This window comes from Hippichthys cyanospilos, chromosome 8 (genome assembly GCF_059441005.1).
Source record: "Hippichthys cyanospilos isolate Australia breed blue-spotted pipefish chromosome 8, RoL_Hcya_1.0, whole genome shotgun sequence".
Classification (NCBI taxonomy): domain Eukaryota; kingdom Metazoa; phylum Chordata; class Actinopteri; order Syngnathiformes; family Syngnathidae; genus Hippichthys; species Hippichthys cyanospilos.
Window position 1 is genome coordinate 18,362,821 of NC_142376.1, and position 21,630 is coordinate 18,384,450.

At 38.8% G+C, this 21,630-nt stretch overlaps 2 protein-coding genes across 2 annotated transcripts; both read right to left on the reverse strand.

Annotated features, from left to right (window-relative positions):
• Positions 1–272: 272 nt before the first annotated feature.
• spef1 (sperm flagellar and cilia associated 1) lies at positions 273–7,385 on the reverse strand. The gene is made up of 7 exons (XM_088421684.1): positions 7,191–7,385; positions 6,670–6,781; positions 5,629–5,776; positions 5,514–5,559; positions 3,111–3,195; positions 2,445–2,550; positions 273–2,074 (listed from the first exon to the last, which is right to left on the reverse strand). Exons 1-7 carry the CDS (start codon positions 7,297–7,299, stop codon positions 1,937–1,939), a joined length of 744 nt encoding a protein of 247 aa, XP_088277810.1. The 5' UTR covers positions 7,300–7,385; the 3' UTR covers positions 273–1,936.
• Positions 7,386–8,364: 979 nt separating this feature from the next.
• On the reverse strand, positions 8,365–21,187 carry adam8a (ADAM metallopeptidase domain 8a). Its single transcript, XM_088421736.1, has 25 exons — positions 20,913–21,187; positions 20,703–20,800; positions 20,511–20,584; positions 20,358–20,436; positions 19,241–19,317; positions 18,697–18,901; positions 17,657–17,734; positions 17,487–17,555; positions 16,824–16,993; positions 16,652–16,733; positions 14,872–15,014; positions 14,599–14,776; positions 14,426–14,515; positions 14,122–14,317; positions 13,814–13,895; positions 13,554–13,731; positions 12,420–12,506; positions 12,251–12,335; positions 11,849–11,957; positions 11,564–11,762; positions 10,477–10,524; positions 10,326–10,382; positions 9,931–9,981; positions 9,779–9,859; positions 8,365–9,130 (listed from the first exon to the last, which is right to left on the reverse strand). The coding sequence occupies exons 1-25, from the start codon at positions 20,956–20,958 to the stop codon at positions 9,086–9,088; spliced, it is 2,607 nt and encodes an 868-aa protein (XP_088277862.1). The 5' UTR covers positions 20,959–21,187; the 3' UTR covers positions 8,365–9,085.
• Positions 21,188–21,630: the final 443 nt, after the last annotated feature.

The following is a 21,630-nucleotide window of genomic DNA, read 5'->3' on the forward strand; positions in this document are numbered from 1 at the left end:
GACTTACTTTGCTTTACTGTCAGCCTCATCTTAACTGTTAAGGTTGTTTAAAAAAGTGCTATCTTTAAGCAAAAGTCACACATAAGAGGGAAACAGAAGTTGATTTAAAAATAAGTTGTTGCTCTATTAGATATGTGAGGAACTGACAGTGCTTATGAGTAAACCTAACACTGCATGTCATTGGCAGCTAATTTCTCAAGCGTCATCTTTGTTATTCAAAAAGTCACAATGGAAAAATAAAGAGGTCAGACACAATTTATCGTCTGGTTAGACGTCACAAGTTTTACAAACGATTACAGCTGTGTCAAAAAACAAACACGAACACTTCACAGAACAGATCCTCATCATTTCAAAATAATTCTGTCGTGCATTATCTCAAATACTCAATCCAATACTAGCAAATCAAAATAACAGCTTATGAATATACATAAAAATTCCCTCACTTGACACATACACAAGATAAACATATACAATACATAAAGATGCTGGTGTATTTCAATCTTTCCTTACAAAAGATACTCATTTGAATTCACTAAAACTCCAAATAAACAATTTTCACCATTTTATGGAAGGAAAACCTCTGATAAGACACAAAGGATTGAGTAATAGTGCCTTGACTACAATATCATGGAAATACTGTATGACCAAAGGAAGAATCCATTGCAGTATATTTTACAGCTGCAGTTCCACAAAAATATAAACAAACACATCCCTTGCAGTATATTATATGTACTGTTGCAATTCCAGAAAAATATAAACATTGACGTAATGTGTCTGACCAAAGGAAGAATCCCTTGCAGTATATTAAACAGTTGCAATGCCACAAAATATAAACAAACAAATCCCTTGCAGCATATTATATGTACTGTTGCAATTCCAGAAAAATATGAACATGAAAGTACTGTATATGGCCAAAGGAAGAATCACTTGCAGTATATAATACAGTTGCAATTCCAGAAAAATACAAACAAACAAATCCCTTGCAGTATATTATATGTACTGTTGCAATTCCAGAAAAATATGAACATGAAAGTACTGTATATGGCCAAAGGAAGAATCACTTGCAGTATATAATACAGTTGCAATTCCAGAAAAATATAAACAAACAAATCCCTTGCAGTATATTATATTTAATGTTGCAATTCCAGAAAGATATAAACAAACAGTAAAGCTGTTATCTTCATATAGTTGTGAGATACAGCTTTGTTCTTAATTCATTCACTACTAGTGCAGTAAAAATGGAACTTTGATGCCCCTTTCCATCAATGAGAGTGAATGAGGTTTTTTTTTTTTTTTTGACAAATTAGTTGGGCAAAGGATAAGAATTATTGTATTAGTGTTTTGTGGCAATTTAGTGGCCATCCTATACTTTCCTTTCTTTCACTTCACTTTTATTCAGATACGCTATTCGTATAAAAAAAGTCAGTTGGTTAAGATTTATTCTAACAACAATTCCTACAGAATTCATAATTTTCAAGACAGCAGTGCTATTTCACCAAAAAAATTACAGTTGTCCACTAATTACTCTCGCTCACATTGACTGATTCTGTGAGTTTTTTTTTTAAATTTTATTCATTTTGAGCCTTTTTCCTCATTCCTAAATGCTCAACAAGACAAAAAAGAAGCTTATGAGTGCAGTGAAGTCAGCTGCTAAAATTAGCCAGCTGTTACCACCTGCTACAGTAAATGCTGACATTCTGCTGTATGTTCACTCAGTGTCCTGTGCCATTCGCAAGGAACTTCTTTTTACATTTGTGAGAGAGGAAGAAATTATTTGGATTTTCATCATTTCCAATAGGAAAACATATGCTGGTTTCACTGTGAAATACATGTGAACTTTGCTTCTTTTTTGTAAAGGACTAATTGAAGCTAAGCAAATACATAATTCAAAGTCTGTATTGCAATTCAAATGAGCCAAGCATTTTTTTTCTAGTGCTTAAATGCTGCTGGGTTTAGAATCTGTGTGCTTTCCTTTCAGGCAGGTACACATCTCCAGATTGTGCCTCAAGTCGTCTATCCGCATGTCCTTTATCTGAACCAGGCGCTCCAACTTGCTCACCTTCATTTGCAGGATCTACGCACACACACAAGCCGACCCATAAATAGGAAAACAACAGGGTGTACATTGACTGAAAGTCAGCGATTTGTGATGAAAAAAGAGGAAGTGTTGCACATTTGTCCTTGTGTAGCTTCTTGCCTCACATGCAGATGTTGCCACAGATTGAGTTATATCCGGTGAGGTGAAACTGACTCACTGACCACAGCTGACTCAACTTGTGCCATATACTGTATGCGTCCGCACACACACACACCTGCAAAATGTCTATATGACCTGCTTTTCCCCCAGTATAAAATGAAAATGGGGAGACAAGTCAGGCGATGGATGTGTTTCCTAAATTAGTGTGTATGCTTGTGTGTGTGAGTGTGTGCATTTGTGCATGTACCTCCACTGTCTCCTGCAAAGCCATGGCTGCATGCTCTTTTTCCTTCAGAATTTGGCGTACAGCCGGGTCCAAGTTGGAGTAAAACTGAGCTGTGTGGTGTAGTTTGCTGCAACGTTAAACACACAAAAAAACTTTTTTCAAAGTGGATATACAAAAAGTCCACACACCCTGTTAAAATGATAGGTTTTTGTCCTAAAAAAAGATTCATGGCAGACCCTTTTCCACATAGAAAGTCACTAAATGAAACAACTGACAAATAAATGGAAATCTTATGGAAGGTTAAGAGATAAGAGATTTGTACAAAGAATTTCCAGGCCATTCAATTGGACAGAAGTGACACAAACCAGTGCCGTAGGTGCCCCCGAAATGCAAGAAAAACTAAAAGTAGAAAACTAAGAGGCATACAAGCCTTATTAAATAAGCTGCAGGGATTCTTGCAATTACTGACTTTGTTAGGCATGTTACAGCAATCCCACAAGTAAGCTGTTCCTCCAAACAGCAAGCATTATGGGAATTGGCACTGATTGCATTATACTTTTTTATGTTTGACCCAATGAGTATGTATATTTATGCAACCAGACTGCTTCCCCCTACAAAAAAAAAAAAAAAAATCTATATTTTTCTGCTTCTTTGACAGATTTTAGTGATTCAGCTTTACTTAGTTACCTGGTCTCCATTTTTAACTTGTCATCCCGTTTCACTTCCTCGCGTACCATCTCAGATAGATATCGTGCCTCACTCTGACTCACGTCTGAAGGAAAGAGAAGAAAAAGGGTGACACACCCTCCATAATCATGTCCACTGTTCTCAAGAGCTGCATAGTTTGCTGTTGGTGAACACCCTAAAAAGTCGAGTAAATCTTCCCAGCACAAACAACGGGGGGAGAACGGAGAAGGAGTGAAATGAGCGGGAGCCTTGAAGTTCTGCCATGCCGCTGTTTGGTCAGTGATAAGGCCAACAGTTGATAAAAGGATGTGTGCTCTGTGTCTGTCCGTGATAGCATGCGGGGTGGAGGGGAGGGGAGGAAAAAGGCGCTGGTTTGAGGTCAACTCAAAAGGTTATTTGACGGGACGGATGAGGTGAGAGAATTGAAAGAGAGTCGTGTCAGCGACTGACGCCCAAAAGGTTACGACATTAGCTTATCGTGTGTGGTCACTATGATCTCGATAGCAAGACATACACGTACAGGGTGGGTACAAAGCGAGGCTTAAGGGGAAATCCTCTCAAATCAGCATGTAAATGTGGCTCATATGTAAGGCTGAACAATTAATCCAATTAATATGGACCGCAATGTCTTATAATTGAATTTCCTGACTGCAAAGTCTCGAATTTGGGCTTTACTTTTGATATTATTATCTACTTTCTTTATTTATATAAATGTATGAACAAACAAGAGAAAGGAAGAGGCCCAATCATGTGTGTGCTTTTGCATGTTTTCCAAAAACATTGATATGACTTTAACTATACCATACTGTAGTTATGGTGGCAGTAAACTCATCAATCAACCATTATCTATATCTTATCCTCACCAGGGTGGCTGGCTTGCTGGTGCCTATCCCAGCTGTCAACGGGCAGTGGGCAGTGGACACCCTGAGCTGGTTACCAGCCAATTGCAGGGCACGCAGGGACGAACAACCATTCACACACCCAATCACAGCTACAAATTTACAGTAGAATTTAGAATGTCCATGCATGTTTTTGGAGTGTGGGAGGAAGCCGGAGTATGCGGAGAGAACCCACGCAAGCACTGGGAGAACATGCAAACTCCAACACAGGAAGGCCGGAGCCAGCTGGAATTGAACTCGAGGCTCTGAACTGTGAGGCGGATGTGCTAACCGCTCTACCAACGAGCTGCCCGGCAGCAAAGTCACTTCAACTTCTTTCAAGTTTAAATTTACTTTCAAATTTGATGCTAAACATGATGCTATTTAAAACAGCAAATGTTGCCTTAAGAACACACTGGCCAACTTAATGCTAACAGATTACGTCACAAGTAGATTGGATCATTTAGTAATGCTCACAGGCATATATTCTTTGTCTTCTATGAAGGCTAATATTCTTAAACTTAATATAGGATGACCAGACGTCCCATTTTAACTGGGACAGTCCGGATTTTGAGCCTTGTGTCCCAAATCTTGACAAACTTAACCAGCCTCATTGTTTCTTCACGACTTTATGTAGCTTGCGCCTCGAGGTGCCTTGTTTTGTTTTGTTTTGTTTTAGTCCAACAAGCAAATTCTTAGGGCTATGCAAATGTCAATCACACAATTGTTATAACGATTTATGAGGTAAACCAAATTAAAAAGGAATTTAAACTGATTGATTTTCAGTTTTATGGACTAGGTTTAGCAAAAAAGTGCTGGTATCAATCGTTTACATGGAGAAGCAAAAGAAAGAGCGTTCAACTCAATTCAATGACCACTCCCACAGTAGGACATCTCAGATGTCAAAAAAAATTACAATTCTATGCAACAAACAGCAATACCAAGTCTGCGAGCATATTGCATGGGGTCCGTTTTACTATTATTTTTACTATTTATTTGACAAACCAAAATCGCAACTCAAGTTGATACAAATTTTATTACTGTGTCAAAACTTCGGGACCAAGCAAAAAAGGTTGAATCATGTTTGACTAGTTTAGTGCAGTTCGAACTGTCATCCAAGATAGGATTTAGCATTAGCTAAAGAAATAAATCAACTACCGTCACTAGTGATAAAAATTGTTATACTTACTGGTGAGATCTGCATATTTAATGTCCATCAAATTGGCTGTATTTTTGGTTTTTAGTTCTGAAAATGTGTTCACGCTACAAATAATAATAGAGTTAGAAGTGTGTTCTTTGTTTGTCTGCAGGACTGTATTGACCAATGGAGAAGGTCGGCACATCAGAAGGAGCAAGCACAATGAAATGATTTGTAATGATAAATCACGGCGCAAAACCTTTAATGTCTTTACATTCCATCTATTTGTTATGAATCCATATTCTGATGTGGTATTGGTGAGGGACATTTTTTCTTGTAAATGTATGTCTACACTTTATATGCCGTGAGGATCAAGGATTTGGTTACCTGTGAAAGTTTTCTCTGGGTTCCTCGTGTCATAGTATTCCAAGTCCTACAATAAAAACAGATATTTAACACAACACAAATAGCACGCATGCCCATGTAGGGTTACATTACGTACTGATAGGGTGTGTGCCTTTTGGTCCAATTTCTGTTGTATCTTTTCCCTGAGGCCACTCAGCACACTCTCAATCACCCCCGCCGATCGCAGTACAATCTTCTTCACCGATTTCTCAGGCACGTGGAAGTTCAGCTTGGAAAACACCTTCCTGTGTATGAAAAACATCACTCAACAATGCACACACATCTGTTTGCAATCAGGAAAGGAGCAGCAGATGGAAGGCTTTTTGTATCGACGTTGCATGTTGTGAACTTGTGATGATAAACACCACAGGGATCCTCAGGATTGGCCGTGCGCCATTGAAATGGTCCGGGACAGTGTTTGGACTGGTTCTCATGGCCAGATGACGAGAGTTTAGCTAAGTTCAGCCACTGTAGAAATTGACATGTCCTCTGGGAGTGGTGGGTAAGGTGGCAAGAGACATACTGAATTCCCCTTGTGCCCCTTTTACATCCGCACAATTATCTTTGTGAGCTTTACTGTCAAAATATGTATGCTGTGTGCGTTTATTTCTCACTCATGGCTAATGACAGCATTGAACCCCTAAAGTCAAGTATGTTCATGATGTACACTCACTGGCCCCTCCATTAGTTACCTTTGCGCAATCTAATGCAGGAATGGGAAATCAACTTTCTAAGGCAGTGGTGTCAAACACATTTTTATTTTGGGCCGCATTGTAGTGATAGTTTCTGCCAGAGGGCCGGAATGACTGTGAATTCAAATACATTTTAAGTGTGTTGATCACACATTTACCAAGATTTGACATCAGAAGCTGGCAAAAACTGTTCAAAAGAGATTTGGAGAATGAGAAAATGTTTGTTTTTAAAAGTTAAAGACAACTTGCAATTTTGGTATTTTAGTCAGAAACCTGAAGTCAAATCAGCATTTCAAGGGCCACAAAAAGTGAGGTGGCAGGCTGGATCTGGCCCCAGGGCCTTGACTTTGACACCTGTGTCCTAAGGGCTGTGTATGGCCTATGTGCTTCTGCAGGAAAATTTGACAGAAGTAGGCATGGATGATAAATAATGTGTTGCATCTTGCCTGTTCAGGAGGTTCCAGTTGCTGAGCTTCTGCTGCGTGGAGCTTGCAGGTGTGTAGTTGTGCAAGTCAATAATCTTTGGAAAGAAATGTTTGACGACCTCAGCAACCATCACTGCAGAGAGATATTTTATACATCAGCTCTTATTTCATATGCGAGTATACTTATAGCACACAATTAACACATTTGCACAACGTGTCATATGAAGATTAGTGATAGTTTGTTCCAGTAATGGTAATGACTAAATACAATTGGCAATTTAAAAAACACATTAACTCAAAATAGTTATAGCTTCTAACTAATCGCGTCATTAATTATTTGCACCTGAAGACTTGTATGTCATACAAGCTTTATATTAAAAATTCAAGTACTTTTTTTTATATCCATGTCACTGTCAATCAAAATACGCATTATGGTCTTTGTAAAACCAGAACGATCGATCCCGACTCATTAGGCTGCGCAGGTGTCCGAATTGACATCCTAGCTTTAGCATTAACTTTAACTTTAGCTTAGCTTTATGTACCTCCGTCGCTGAAGTCATTAGTGATGTTTCTTTTAGGTCTTGAAAGGCGAATTTTATCGATCCACGCGTACAAATCCTGCAGTTCATCCTCGTCCAACTCTCGCTCCATTCGCCACTCGCGTTTCTGTACACTTTATGAATTCAATTTTAATTCCGTTTCAAGCACCGGAAGATTTCACTGGATTGTTTTAAGCGGTTGCTAGGCAACGAAGCGTAAAGGGCCCTGTTACGAAAGGAGCGGACACAGCAGCAATTGAATCTCATGTAAATGCTAATATTACGTGAACATACGAACGCATTACGAGGTGTACAATATCAATACAATGTGCCTTGAGCATTAGTGGTTTATAATAAAGAAAGAAGAACTAAGAAAGAAGAAATACACTTCTACTGTGACTATGTTTTTATTAAGGAGGCTCCGTGGCAAAGTGAATAGCACGAATAGTTAAAGGGACAGAGGGGGACAGTTAAAGGGACCCGAGTTCAAATCCACCTCGCTCTGGCCTTCTTGTGTGGAGTTTGTATGTTCTCCCCGAGCCCACGTAGTTTCTCTCCAGGCACTCTGGCTTCCTCACTGCTGTGTGATAGCCAATAGCAATAAGAATTGTCATCTTTTTTTGTTTTTTTTTTCTATTTTTGGCCTAGTTGAAACCCGTATAAATGCTGTAAAAAATAATTAACAGTTGTTGAAAGTTAGTTTATGTTGCTTTTTTCTTTTGTTAATGTTAAAAATGATATAGGTTGAGGTATACTCATACAATTGTTACAGATAATCTAATTTATAGCCAGTGTGTCAAATGGGTGAGCATGAAAAGTTTTCTCTTTCCTGGGGGGGCTTTGCAAAATATAATTGAGAAGCACTTTTCAACACATTGTTAAATTGGAAGAAAAAACAAAACGCAGTATTATTGTAAAACTTGTGAACCGTGTCGATGTAGTTATTTTGTGTAGTTTGAAATAATAAGATATCAATTTTTGGGATGGGATGAATGCTATTTTGTAGCATGATATATTTTATGTAATAAAGACAATTAAAAAAATTGCATCACTTAAAGACAATTAGTAAACATCTAATTGCGAAGATTGCAATGACTAGCCTGTTCACACCCTCAAATGGTAATCGAGGAGTTGCTATGATAACTTGTGCTGCATAAAATGACATGCAAGGGCAAAATTAAGTTGTGATTTTATTTAAACACAAGCATGCACACATGGTGGTCTTTATAAATACAACCGAAACTCAAGACTGAATTGTGTCTTAGTTGAAGTAAAGATTGAGTAATTATTACTTCTTGAAGGGGTAATGTAATGATGACCACTGCATAGAACATACAATTCTAAAAAAATCCCTTGAGAAGTTAAAGTCAACGTGTGCTGCAGTAAGAAAAAGACAATCGTAAAGCACATATTCATACATTCAAACAAAAGGCTTCAAGGCATTTCATATTACCTGCGTTCTGTCCTTACCGTACAAAAATCTTTAAAGTGCCCATGTTGGTGCCACATTTGAAAATCCCTAAACTTCTCTTCGTACCAAAACAATATGAAAAGAGTTACAGCATCAGCAGTGCAATCATAAAGTGTTCACATATCTCAGGATCAAGGAGTAGGAGGAGAGACATTTCCCTTCAAACAGATCATCGTTATCATCATGGTGGCGCAGCCATTAGAACTGTCAATCACAGTTTGAGAAAGAAGCAAGGCAGACGATGGTAATCCTCACGGCGTAAAAAAAAAATAAAGCGCTTATTTTTATTGTTGATCCTTCAGATGGAAGTCGTCCCCGCATGAACCCACACCGTCGTCTCCTGAGAGCATTTTTTTTTTTTAAACATTGTAGGTGAGATAAGAGCATCAATGTCTGAGGATTTCAGAAGTGGAATGATTTAACTCCGTCATCTGGGTCCGCCGAGTGCAGTCAGGGCAGCTTTCCCTGCAAGCTACACAAATAAATAACATCATCAAGCACATAGCAAAAAGAATTCCTTCAGATGTGTAGACAATGATAAACTTTTTGTTGCTAGATTTAGGAACTGTTTAGAGAACAATTTAACTTGGCCCCCAAAGCACCTTACAAATTAATCTCCTGTTAAAATTAGTTTGGAAACCTTTAGCAATTCTTAATAAGGACTCAAAAACACATCCTTCTTCTCTGGAAATGACAACAAATAAATAAATCTGACCCTGAGAAAACAACAGAGCAGTGAATTGCATTAAGGTGTTAATTTACTTGGTAAGTTTAAATAGTTCAACAATAACAGTAAAAACCAGACAAATCTAGATAGATTATCCATCGGCACATTCATTTTGGGTAGTGCTTTTCCTCACTAAAGGATGAGCGAGAGCCAATCCCAGCGGACTGTGAGCACAGTTGGCAACACTCTATAGATGCCTGATCTCATTTTTGCAAACTGCATACTTTTCACGGGAGCTAATACCAAGCCGCTGCTTGTTCATTAAATCGCTATTTGGGATGATGGGCAAAAATCCACAATCATGAATGCAGATTCCTCAAGAATAACAATGAGACTGTGATGAGATGAGGCGTGGTGGATTTAGGGAAGCGCCGCTGTGGTGTCAATGCGTACCAGCGTTGTGTGAGGCAGCTGCGGAGGGACGACGGCAGGCTTTGGCTTGACTGGAGGCGTGACGGGTTTTGGCTTTGTGACCTGTGAGCATGCGGATGATAACATCAAAATAACAAGACGCTTACTATGTGTGCCATTAAATGCTGACTTACTGGTTTGGAAGTAAGTGGCGGCAGAGGTCTGGAAGGAGGTAGTGGCCTAGCCTGGAAGTAATCACAAATCAATATGCGACTAATCATTTTAAACAGACCAAAATTTGACGACACAGACGATAAACGACTCAGTAGAGGAACAGTGTGGGAAAGGCACTTGTTTTTCCAGCAAGGAACAATGCTAGCTGCTTTTTTTTAAAATTGAAAATAAAACAAAGGAATTCTTTTCCAGACTTTAAACACAGTCCTAAATCACACGCCAATTTTTCGTGGGCGATTTTCACTCACAATGCTTTTTTTTCTCTCTTAACTACAGATTTATTTAATCTGTTGGCCATGATTAAAATTTATGGCCATTTTGCTAACAATTGACTTCATTCCATCTTATATATTACCTCAGAGTAGATTGGCTTGTGGGGCACTGCTGGTGGTTGCAAAAGTGGCCTTAAACCCTAGAAAAACACATTACGCGACTTAAATAGAAATATAAACAATGATAAGAGTTGCTCTTGTGGGGGTTCAGTACGAACGTCTGGGTCACGTTACCTGTTGGATCTTTGATGACTGAGGTACAGTTGGTCCCTTTCTTGGGGGCTGTAGGACACAAATAAGTGGAAAGAAAAGCACAATGAGTGTTTCCTTAGAGAGACTGCAAAGTTGCTGTTGGATGGATTTGGGTCTGTGACTGGAAAGTACTGTAGATGGTTCCAGACACAGTCTTTGGGGAGTCTTTGGGGGCAATGCTACCGAGACCATTATGAAGGTTTGTGTCTGGGATCCCAAAAGTATGTATAATTTCCTTAAGATACAAACGTAATATGACTGCATTACATTTTTGCCAGTAGTGGCGACCAGTAGAAGCTGAACAATGTTTGGCCTGGATTGCTAATCCCTGCACAGTGGAATGTTCAAACATTAACAAAATTTCCCTTTAATTCAAACCATCATCATTTGATTTCACTTCAGTGCAAATGGAAAGGATATACTTTACGCGTGTGTTTTGGTTACATTATGAGAAATACAATGATGCCTTCTTTCAATGACAACATACCGGATGTATCTTTTAAAGAAAGCAGTTTTACTATATTTTAGTTTTATTTCACAGATTACAACTTGCAAAAGTACTACTTAAATCATTTTTTGTCAAGCATTATTGTTTTATGAAGGTAAATGCTGAAATGAATTTCTTCACCACATATATGTTGTGAGAATGGGCTATTTCCTTTTTGCCGTTCTTGGTTCCACTGCACCACTTCTCATCATTCTAGGAGCATTTTCCCACAAGCTGTGATATCTTTAAATAATGCACCTTCAATCAAGTGGTTTTTTTTTCTTTTCTAATGGATTATTATGTGATTTAATACATTGTTCTTAACCTTGTATAGTGCATTTGTTGAATCTTTTTTATGGATTATTTGTAGATTTTGTATTTTATTTTTCACACGGTTTTTTGTAGTTGTTGTTTTTTTGTTTTGTTTCTGCAAATATTTGCACTGGGGCTCCTTGGAAGAGTTGCTTTCTAAAAAGAGTCCCGGAGTTTGAGAATCCCTGCTCTAAAGTGATTGATTTCCATGAAAGGGGCCCATTGAAGACATTTTGAGGTGGCAAAAGTTGCACGGTGTAACCAACGGACCTCGGGAGCTGTTCTGCAGGGCTTGAACGCTGCACTTGAAGGTCCAACCATGGAGACGGAAAGCGGTTTACAGACTTGTGTGGCTGAAGACTCCACAAATGTTGGTTTGCTGATGGTTGCGGAGCGAAGATGAGGGCTGCCCCGTGCGTTGCCTGATCGAAATAAAGGATTTGTCTGGCCTGAGGTAGATGGGAGGAATCTATAAAATAAATATAAATAACAACTAAGATAAAAAAAGAAAGTCACAGGGGCTCATTGAGCGGTCAAGAGAGTTGAATGTCAAACCTCTTAGAGGGTTGCCTTTTCTGGCTGCAGCACATGAAAGCGCCGATGAGAAGGGCCGCGACGATGAGCAAGCTTACAGCCAGTGACACAATAAGCCCCAGTCCCCCGCCTATAAACACAAACATCACTTTATCAATATCCATTAAATGCCTGAGGGAAGCAAGAGTAAATGTCATTTAACATCATTAATATATCTACGAAGGGGAATTCCATGAAATCACTTATACTGGTGCCTTTATTTGATCACAAGAGCGCAGTTGTCTGACTCTATGTGGAATACATTCCAAGTAATAAGTGTTGAAGCAAACAAGATCAAGTCACATGTAAAGCACAGTCTTATCAAGCTCATTGACAGGCATGCACTGAATGTACAGTATTCTGCACAGTACATGTGCACAATACCTTCGGACACTTCCGATTCCAACACATCACAGAACGGTGGAGCCCAGCCAGGATCACAATGACACTTGCTCTGATGGTTACAAACCTGTTAGCAATATATTCAGTTAGTTTGGGATGCTTCAACTATTGAACGTGTATGTGTGTGTGTGTGTGTGGAGAAGATTTTTACCCCACGGTTGTTGCATTTGGCAGAGCAGTCATTACTTCCATATGCTCTTATGTTTCGGATGTCTTGACATTTTTGGTTATAACATACCTTAAAGAGGGATCAGTCAAGATTTTAGAGCATGTATTTGAAGGACACTGCAGCACTACAGTCTGAAGTACTGATAGACTAATATCTTTTCTTCAGTGCTTATACCGATTATTAGTAGTCAACGAGGCCTATAACTTATATTTGGAGCCAATATCCAATTTTAGTAAAAGAGAAAATATTGGTGTCCAAAAAAGAAACAAAAAAACATCTATGTGATGAGATTTCACTAAATCAGGCTTTTGTCACTAAAATGACAATCGAGATATTGTTAATTCTACACTCAATTCCCTTTGAAATGACACATAATACAGTGAGTACAGTATCTAAAAAACTGATGAACTTCCAGCAATTTGAAAGTAGCCAAGATGAAATCCTATGTTTTGAGAAAAAACCCACATTCGTATTTTAATATGTGCATCGTCTACGAATCCCTTATTTTCATACAATTCGATTCCAGTTTGAACCGTTTGGATGAAAATGAAAGTTGAGACCTTAAGGTGGTTTTAGCAGAAATCCCAACATGAACATCTCTGTCAATTTTTGTTATTTTTGTCAATAACTCAAACCTAATTTCTGTGACTTAAGCCTACTTTTGTGAAAATGCATCACATATAAACTCCAACGTAACTTTGCTGAAATGTCTCTTAGCAAAAATTTAACAACAAACTTGCATGTTTCACTTTTTTTTCAACTTTAGACAACTTTCATTAGTTTGTTTGTTGTTAAATTCTAACAAAAAGTTTCAGCGTGCTCCCATGGTCATCAGTGTTTCTTAAAAAATGTAAATAAAACAAGTAAACTCCTTATGGTTACTACATCAAATCAAGTTCTACAACATTTTGAACATACAAAAATGTTAAAATTTAACATCTTTGTTTAAATTTCAAACAAAAAGGTGCCAGGGTCAGCAGAATCTATCATAAAGTATACTGCACTTGAAAATGTAAATAAATAGTCCATGATTTTAACTGTTATTATTAGATTAAAAGAGAAAACTGGCCCAGATGAAAATCTGCCTATAACTAATTTAAAGAAACACTGTTTTACCATATTATTGCCACACTTGGTACCAGTGGGCACCATGCCCAGGTCTGCAGGATAGTTGTCTTCAGGGTTCATGGTTGCCTCGTTGCATTGGTCATTTCCTAATTTGTAAAAGGACTTCCTGGATGTCACTGGGAACTCCCATCCTCCTGAGCAGAAAAGCGTCCCGCATGATTGCTCTCTACAACCAAACAGCAGATAAAGCAATTAACCACAAAACCAAGAATGCAACACTGATGATATACCAATGTGTCAAAACATACTGGCCAGCGCATCTACGTATAAACAGGCTCTTTCTGCAGCCTCCATGCTGGAAGAAACAGGCATCTGCAGCCACTTCAGCATCTATAAACAAGACTTAAGTTGATTGACCTGTCCTGTTTCATAATAAAAAAGGAAGAAAAAAAAACACTGCAGTTCTTCAGTAAGTATGGAAGTAAATATTTTTTTAATTACAACTCATCTCGCAGAGAGGACTCAGAAAGTTTAGTTTTGAGGTTGGATACAGGAAGCAGGTGCATGGGAGTGATATGATTGGACTGAGAAACAAAACATGTTTTTGGTGTTCTACCTGGCCCCCACAGTCTTTTGCAATGCTGCTGCCGCGATGGACACTGTCCGTTATAGCAATATCCTTTCCCACGGTTGCATGGCAGGCCATTCTGAGCGTAGGCGTCAGGAGGACAGGAGGCGGACAGTCCAGTGCAGTGCTCTGCCAAGTCACAGTTTCCTGTCTTTGGGCGACAGACGCTGCCTGACGCTTTCAACTGCAAATGGTGATGGACCAAATGTAATTAATCTCACACACAACGATGAAGCTGCACATTGACACAGCCACATAGTAGCACATCATGTGAAGAGTGTATTTGACATACTTGACAGTTGTGGCAGCATTCACCCTCAGCACACTGGGCTCCTCTGCTAAGTTTGCAGTTAGTAGCATTGCAACATGGATTCTTGCATTCCTTGGAAGTGAGCATAATATGACAATCTTGCCTTCCTTATTTTAACTTTGGATATGTAAAATGTCTGCATGAGCTCAGTGTACCTCTACGGTTCCACAGTCACACTCCTCTCCAGGTTCCAGGAAGGCATTGCCGCACACTGGCCCACCGTAAATGCGGCCGGTCGAGGGAATATCCAACAGACAAGCTGGGTTGATCTCTTCCAGAAACCTATTGAGCTGCTGCTGGCTGCAGCTGCTAAACATCTCCGGAGGCACGGCGCTAGAGGAACATTCAAGATGCCCTGACGTTTGCTTTGTGTTTGAGAGTTCAGTAAATACATTCAATACAAGCTTAGTCGGCTCTGATTAGCTTACCCAACACTCTCTGCCATAATGCAGCCTTTTTTCGATGTCAGAGAACCACAAATACAATTTTCCGTGTCATGAGACAAGCCCAAGTTGTGACCCATCTCGTGAGCAATAGTGGAGGACACTCCTATTGCGTTATTGTTATGATCCTGGGTGCACAGTAGAGGATTGTTAAAACAAATGAAACAAATACAGTGGAACCAATTCCATTGTAACAGTGAAATGTGTGTGTTTTTTAGCTATTTATTAGGATGATGGACGATAATTAATTGCTCAAATGTGTAAACTGAAGTGACTACAGGCCTTGCGGAAATTTAGACAAACTGGATTGCACTACTTGGCTGCACTCAGCAAATGCATTGTTGAGTCAGTCTTACTCGTAATTTGCTGTCCAAAGAACAACATGACATCAGCTATGGGAAATCCATACCTCCATTATGGCATGACTCCTTTGCACAACATTATTCTGATCAATATACAGTGATGCACAGTATGAAAATCATATATATAGCTTGAGTCTACCTAGCTGCCTATGCAAAAGATGGGATCCACCTTTGACTGGGTGACAATGAACAACAGGGTGCATGTAGACAGACAATTTGATTGCACACATGGACAAACAGTTGCCAATGAATATAACGTGAATGCTTTTAGAATGTGGGAGGAAGTTTTAATTTCCGGAGAAAACACATTCGGGGAGAAAATGTAAACTATATACAACAAGGCAGGTCGCAGCCAGAACTGTGAGGCATACATGCTAACCTCTACTTGCTCAAATAAAACACCCATCCATCCATGTGCACTGAAATGAAAATATTTGTCTCAAACCAAAAACCAAAAATAAGAAATTCTTGGCCGAAAATCGAAACTGGGAAAAAAAACAACAACAACACTTTTTTTTTTTTTGCACATCGCCTTGCAGGAACTGACTTTGATGTAACAAGCCGTGTCCTGTACTGGTCTGTAAATGATTTATGAAAATGAAATACAATGTAAAATTGTATGTTATGGGTCTGAATATTGTCATTGTTCAGTGTTTTAACACCTGTTTAAAAGGGAGTCATTTTAATGTGTTGCGTTGTTTTGTTGGAAATGTTATAATAATAATTTAGAACAAAGGAGCTCTGTTTTTTTATTTTGATTCATTGACATACCAACCACTAGAATGGAAGACATAAGCCTAGTTACTTGATTAGGTATTATTGTAAAGGTATGTGACGAGGCACACTATTTATTGTAATGAAATATCAAATCAGTAAAATAAATAAATAAATAAACAACATATACCTTGACCTATATCTTGAATTTGAAAAACATAATCATATTTTTCTTTCTATAAAGAAGGGTTTGGTAAATGTGCATATAAAACCAGAAGGGTTCTTTAATTCCAACAAGGTTAAGAACCAGCGATATAGATATCTGCAATTATAAAATGCATTGCCAGACTTTTTTTTCTGTCTGAGTTCCCGGTGCTTGACTGCATTTGAATGCACCACGTGCACTACATATACTGTATACAGAGATAGTAGCTAGTGGCTAGCTTTAAAGCTGGAGACTTGTATGGTGTCATACGATGACAGCGTCACTCCTTAGCAGTTTCTTAGTGCCCTTAATCAGGGATTTAAATGGACTTTTTTTATAGGTGGTGTGCCGAGGCTGATGACGTAATAAAAAACGCAATTCATAGATCTAGATTTGGTCCAATGGCCAACTATTCACAGCTAACAGTTTATAAACATCTCATCATGATTACAAATAACTTTATGAAACAAAAAAAATCACCTACCTCATTGACTGCTCCCGAGCTCGAGGTGCACATTGCATTTGTGTTGGCAAGACCAACCGTGGTGCCTTCGAAATCCAAGCCTCTAAATAATAAAAAGAGCACATTTTTCACATACGAGTCAGGCCAGATGAAAGGCTCTTTACGTGAGCCAAAAAAAACGTCTGAGTCTTACGTGATGAATTGTGCGTTGTCATGCTTCATCCTCGGCAGGAGGTTCCGCTGGCGCCACTCCAGAAAGCGGCTGAGCGTTTGCTCGGGATTGGAGCTGACCTCTATTTGATCTTTGTATGACCAGATATCAAGTCCCACCAACATCACTCGGACATCCACGGGACGATACAGCTGGAACGCAATAGCAGAATGCATTTTAGCACATTCAAGTGGGCAGCAACAAGGACGCATAACTTAAAACAGTATGTGGACAGAGCTGTTCATAAGCGAGTCAAACGTGATGCGACAAACCACATGAGCGAGAATTTGGGGGGCTTTAATACTGTCACAGACCACCACTGTTGGGTCTACTGCCTGAAGAGTCACAAACATTGGCCCAATTCTTAGAAAATATGCAAACGGACAAAGTGTGATGTGTGTGAAACTCCTCTTCTTAGGTGTTAAGATTCACAGTTGAAGTGAGAGAACTTCTCTTTTTAATCACTTGTAGGGAACAGACCGTATCAGCACACTTTTTCCTTCATTTCTGATATCCACACGCAAAGGAAATGTCGTGAGTGTACAAGAAATATTCATAGACCACATGAAATAAATCTAGAGTTGTGTGAATTTTAGAGTGAAACTATTTCACAGGACTATTTCTGTCTGTGTGAGAGACACGTACCCTATCAACGTTGTTTGCTATTTCAAGCACCCTGGCCTCCACCGTCCTTTTATTACCAAACCTCTTGTACTGGAAGGAAACATTTACATTATTACATTAGTACTGAGTTTGGAATGCATGTTGTTGATTAAAATCAAATGTATTATTGATATGAGAAAGAGAAATCAAACCTCTGTGTTGTCAACCACCACAGCGAGCTCCACTATTCTGGGTTTTCTACCTCTGTCTTTAGTCTGGCCTCTGCTTCGCTGAGGAAGAAAAGGAAAAAAAGTCTAACAAGGACATGATTTTTTAAAGACAGACAGTAAGATATAGCAGTGTGTATATTTTTAGGTACACCTAAACAATCCAGTGTAATCCAATATAGCTCTACCATCCATTTCTACCTATATGAAGATACTGTAATAATGCGCAATTTTAATTGGCGCTGCCACTAAAGAATTAACAATACATTTATTGTTGTTTTGCCTCTAATGATAGGGATGATGTCCAAGACAGTGAGAGCTGTGGAACTGGATAATTGTGTCTTGAGCAAAACTGAGTGTGCTATTGAGCTGCTAACCAGCAGAAGCCCTGTTGATTCAGCCTCACCTTTTTTGCTGTTGAAAGACTTCCATGATATAACTTAGATATGGTAAGTTGGACTACACTGTAGTAAAATTGCTCTCATGAGCATTATTCTGATTATTACAACTGTGTGTAGGCTGTGCAACAACTGTAAGGACTTGAACTAGAGGCTCATTGTTCATGTGCCACTAAGTACAAAGTGTAAAAACTGGATATTGTTCAGATCTTTGAGCAAGTGACTGCCTCACACCCTCCTCCCACCCCAACTCGGGTTTACCTATACAGTATGCGATATGGAACAAACAAAAAAACATATTACTGTGCGTTGCAGAATATAATTTGAACATACCTATAAATATTACTAATAATATCAGCATGCAAACAGGAGTTCAGTGGAAACACAATTTTCATATCCCATTAAAATATGTCTTTTATAAAACAACGGATTTTGTGACATTTCCCCGTGGTCTAAACAAATCATTTAGTCAAATAGCAAGCCTTCTGTTGATATGCTGGGTTACAAAGATTTGTTGTAAAGCTTAATATTCATGTCAAAACTTTTGTTCACTGGTCCAATTAGTGGACCATTGGAGTATATACTGTATATAGTGTATGAATGTGTGCATGCTGTGAGTGTCTTTACCAGACTGCTGAGATGGAAAAGTCCAGACGGAGGAGCGACATGATCATAGTACATGGTTATGTTTCCATGGGAACAGGAGCTCCTCTTCCTTCTCAGGTGTTTGTAGTTGTAAACTGCATGAAGACCCTCATCACTGTGAACTTCACCTTGCTGCGAGGCCAGGGGCTCTATCAGGTACGTTTGATCCTGGATCCGTACAAACCCCCTGCAGGGAAAAACAGGAACTTCAGAGAAGGTTCAAACACTAGCATTGCCCTGATGTCAAAAAGCAATCCATGTTCTCACTCTTGTGAATAGCAAAGATGCGATTTATAACTAAAGCAGGTTAAACCCGAGACATCTGGATCTCCGATCCTGTCTTACTCACAGCAGTTAATTTTAATGGAGGAAACGGCTGCAGTGGAGTCTGTCTTTAACATGCTGGACATGAGTCATGGTGTACAGTCTCAAGCCATAATGGCTTTAAGTGAACTTAAACGGTAAGAATAACCTGTAAGGAATCATTTTTACAGAATGGGGAGTGGGGAAGAAAAAAAAAACTTACTTTAATCCTGAGCACAGCTCTATACTGGCAGAGGAATCGTCCACTCCCACGATGTGCCCATGGTAGTAGCAGTGATTCTGAACATGTCAGAAAAAGACAGATTTGAACACAGATAGATCATTGCATAAAAGCTTGTACTTCATGAGTCATAGTCAAAGGGAAATGATGATTCAAGAACATATACATATCAACTTGTGGAGATGTTGTGAAGCGGTCAGCGTTAGAGGAAGTACAGGTACTGTGTCATAATCAAAGCCCACACGTCAAATCATGAAACACAAATTTGAGAAAAGTACAACATGTAAAGGTATGATGCCACAGGATATCCTGTACTTGACAAAATGCATGTCACATTTTTCTGTGTTGTTCTGTGAAGTCCTATATCAATTATGAACAAAAAGTAATTGGACAAAGAGTAGTGTAACTAAATAATCGATGCAGGATTTTTTTTTTTTTTTTTAAATAATGCCTGTCCTCATTAGAGTCACCGGTGAACTGGATTCCATCTAAGTTGACTTTATAATCACCGAACACATACTATACAAACGGCAGTTCACTCATATTCCGGGTCTTGAATCTAACAAAACTTGCGAGGAAAGGCAGAAAATGTTTATTCAATAACAAGAAGAGCCTGGATTTAAACTACCATCCTTGGAAATGACTTTTATATTTTTACACATGCAAATATCGTCTCGGAAATGAACATTTGACATTTAATTCCTTTCAACTTTTCACATGACTTTCTAAAGGCTGTTTTTGGAAGGAAAAGAAAATATTTGCCTTCTATGAGTTCTACAATAGTGAGTCACAACTTAAAGACCATGTGAAAATATGGGTCCCATAGGAAAACCAATTGAGAACCTCTGGATTATGGACCACAGAGTCATCTAAATTTCTTGTTTTATCCAGCCATGTCAGACAAACCTGAGATTCATGATTTTAGTCGTCGGTCATCGTCATATGACTGAAAAACTTAAATGTCCCCTCAAGGGTAAATGTTTCTACACCTTGACCCTATGGCAATACTGTACATTTTGTACTTTTGGCTGTACTGTATTTTAAAATCATACATCCAAATTCTTACCACACAACCCACATAGAAAAACACATACTATACCTGAAGATCAGGCGTTGCTATTAGTTGAGTACCTTGCTCGGAATAATGTGTCACAGAGAAGGTTTTTCCAATAAGATCCCTGAAATAATCATCAGGTTGGTTGGAAGATTAGCAAGTGAAAAAAAGTTACACAAATGAACATATCTCTCTTACTTATTTCTTTCAAGGTGCAGTGTACAATTTTGTCCTGCTATCCTCACAGAGTACTGCAATACATCTGGGTATTTCTACACAACAACACACAATATTGCATGTACATGAATAGTTGTTTCAGAGTTTAAAACGAGGTTGTGCTGTGGCGGTGTATGGGTGGGGGTCGGGGGGGGGGGGGGGGGGGGGGCTTACCTGATGAATGGCAGCATTAGTTATGTGAAATGAATTCTTCAGCTTCTGAGGTGTCACTGTTTGATACTTTGTCACATGAGGTAGAGTCCACACATTCCCTGCAAATAGAAATGTCCCAATGAGCCAACAAAGTAAGGGGAAAAAAAACAAACACAAACTACAAAAAGGAAAGAAAACGAGTTTGAGAGAAAAAAAAACTGAATTAAATACCCCACGCGCAGAAGAAAATCCATATCACATATCCAAAGTGGGTCATGTTGCTTCGACGGACACAGTCATTGTGAGCTGGAAGGGTCTGAGAAAATGCCGAACACTAGCGCATCTCTCCGCCCCTCTATGTTGTAATTTCCTCAAAACGACCTTCTGACGCGTATAAATCACAAGAGAAATTAAAAAAAAAAAAAAAAAAAAACTCTAACTTTACTCTTTGGAAACCAGTTCAGTACCTTCATTACGACGCCATGTAGGTTGAAAATGAAAACCTATCCATTGTTTTTGGGCAAAATTTTACAAATTGTCTCTGAAACCAAAGCTTTAGAAAAACAAAAACAGCGGATTTAAAATGAGTTGTCAGTTAAGGAAATAAGACATGCATTGTGGTTAAGGCTGCATTATGACACATTAATGATGCGTAATAGGGTCTAAGAAAATGAAAGCAATCAATTTAACAGCCAAAGTTTTTAAGCAGCATTTTTGTTGCCATCTGCAGGTCGTTTTTTCTATTGCATTACCCAGAACTACAAACCAGTACACGTTGAGAAAACCCTGCATTTATCATTTTGCAACTTTGAGAAAAAAATAGTCCAAGATAAAAATCCGAGAATATTTCATCAATACTTTTCTGGCAGCAACAAGGAAAATAAAAATACAAAGTCCGTCAGCTTCATTTTGATGTTTGTTTGTATGTTTACTCATTTGACTGTCAACA

Excerpts from the sequence above, each read along its gene's own strand:
- spef1 (XM_088421684.1), bottom strand. The coding sequence starts at position 7,299 with ATGGAGCGAGAGTTGGACGAGGATGAACTGCAGGATTTGTACGCGTGG. Across the intron at positions 6,782-7,190 it reads TAATGACTTCAGCGACGGAG|TGATGGTTGCTGAGGTCGTC; the intron begins GTACATAAAGCT and ends ATCTCTCTGCAG. Across the intron at positions 2,551-3,110 it reads AAGTTAAAAATGGAGACCAG|CAAACTACACCACACAGCTC; the intron begins GTAACTAAGTAA and ends TTAACGTTGCAG.
- adam8a (XM_088421736.1), bottom strand. The coding sequence starts at position 20,958 with ATGACCCACTTTGGATATGTGATATGGATTTTCTTCTGCGCGTGGG. Across the intron at positions 20,585-20,702 it reads CTAATGCTGCCATTCATCAG|AAATACCCAGATGTATTGCA; the intron begins GTAAGCCCCCCC and ends GTTGTTGTGTAG. Across the intron at positions 9,131-9,778 it reads AGCTGCCTCACACAACGCTG|CTTGCAGGGAAAGCTGCCCT; the intron begins GTACGCATTGAC and ends TTATTTGTGTAG.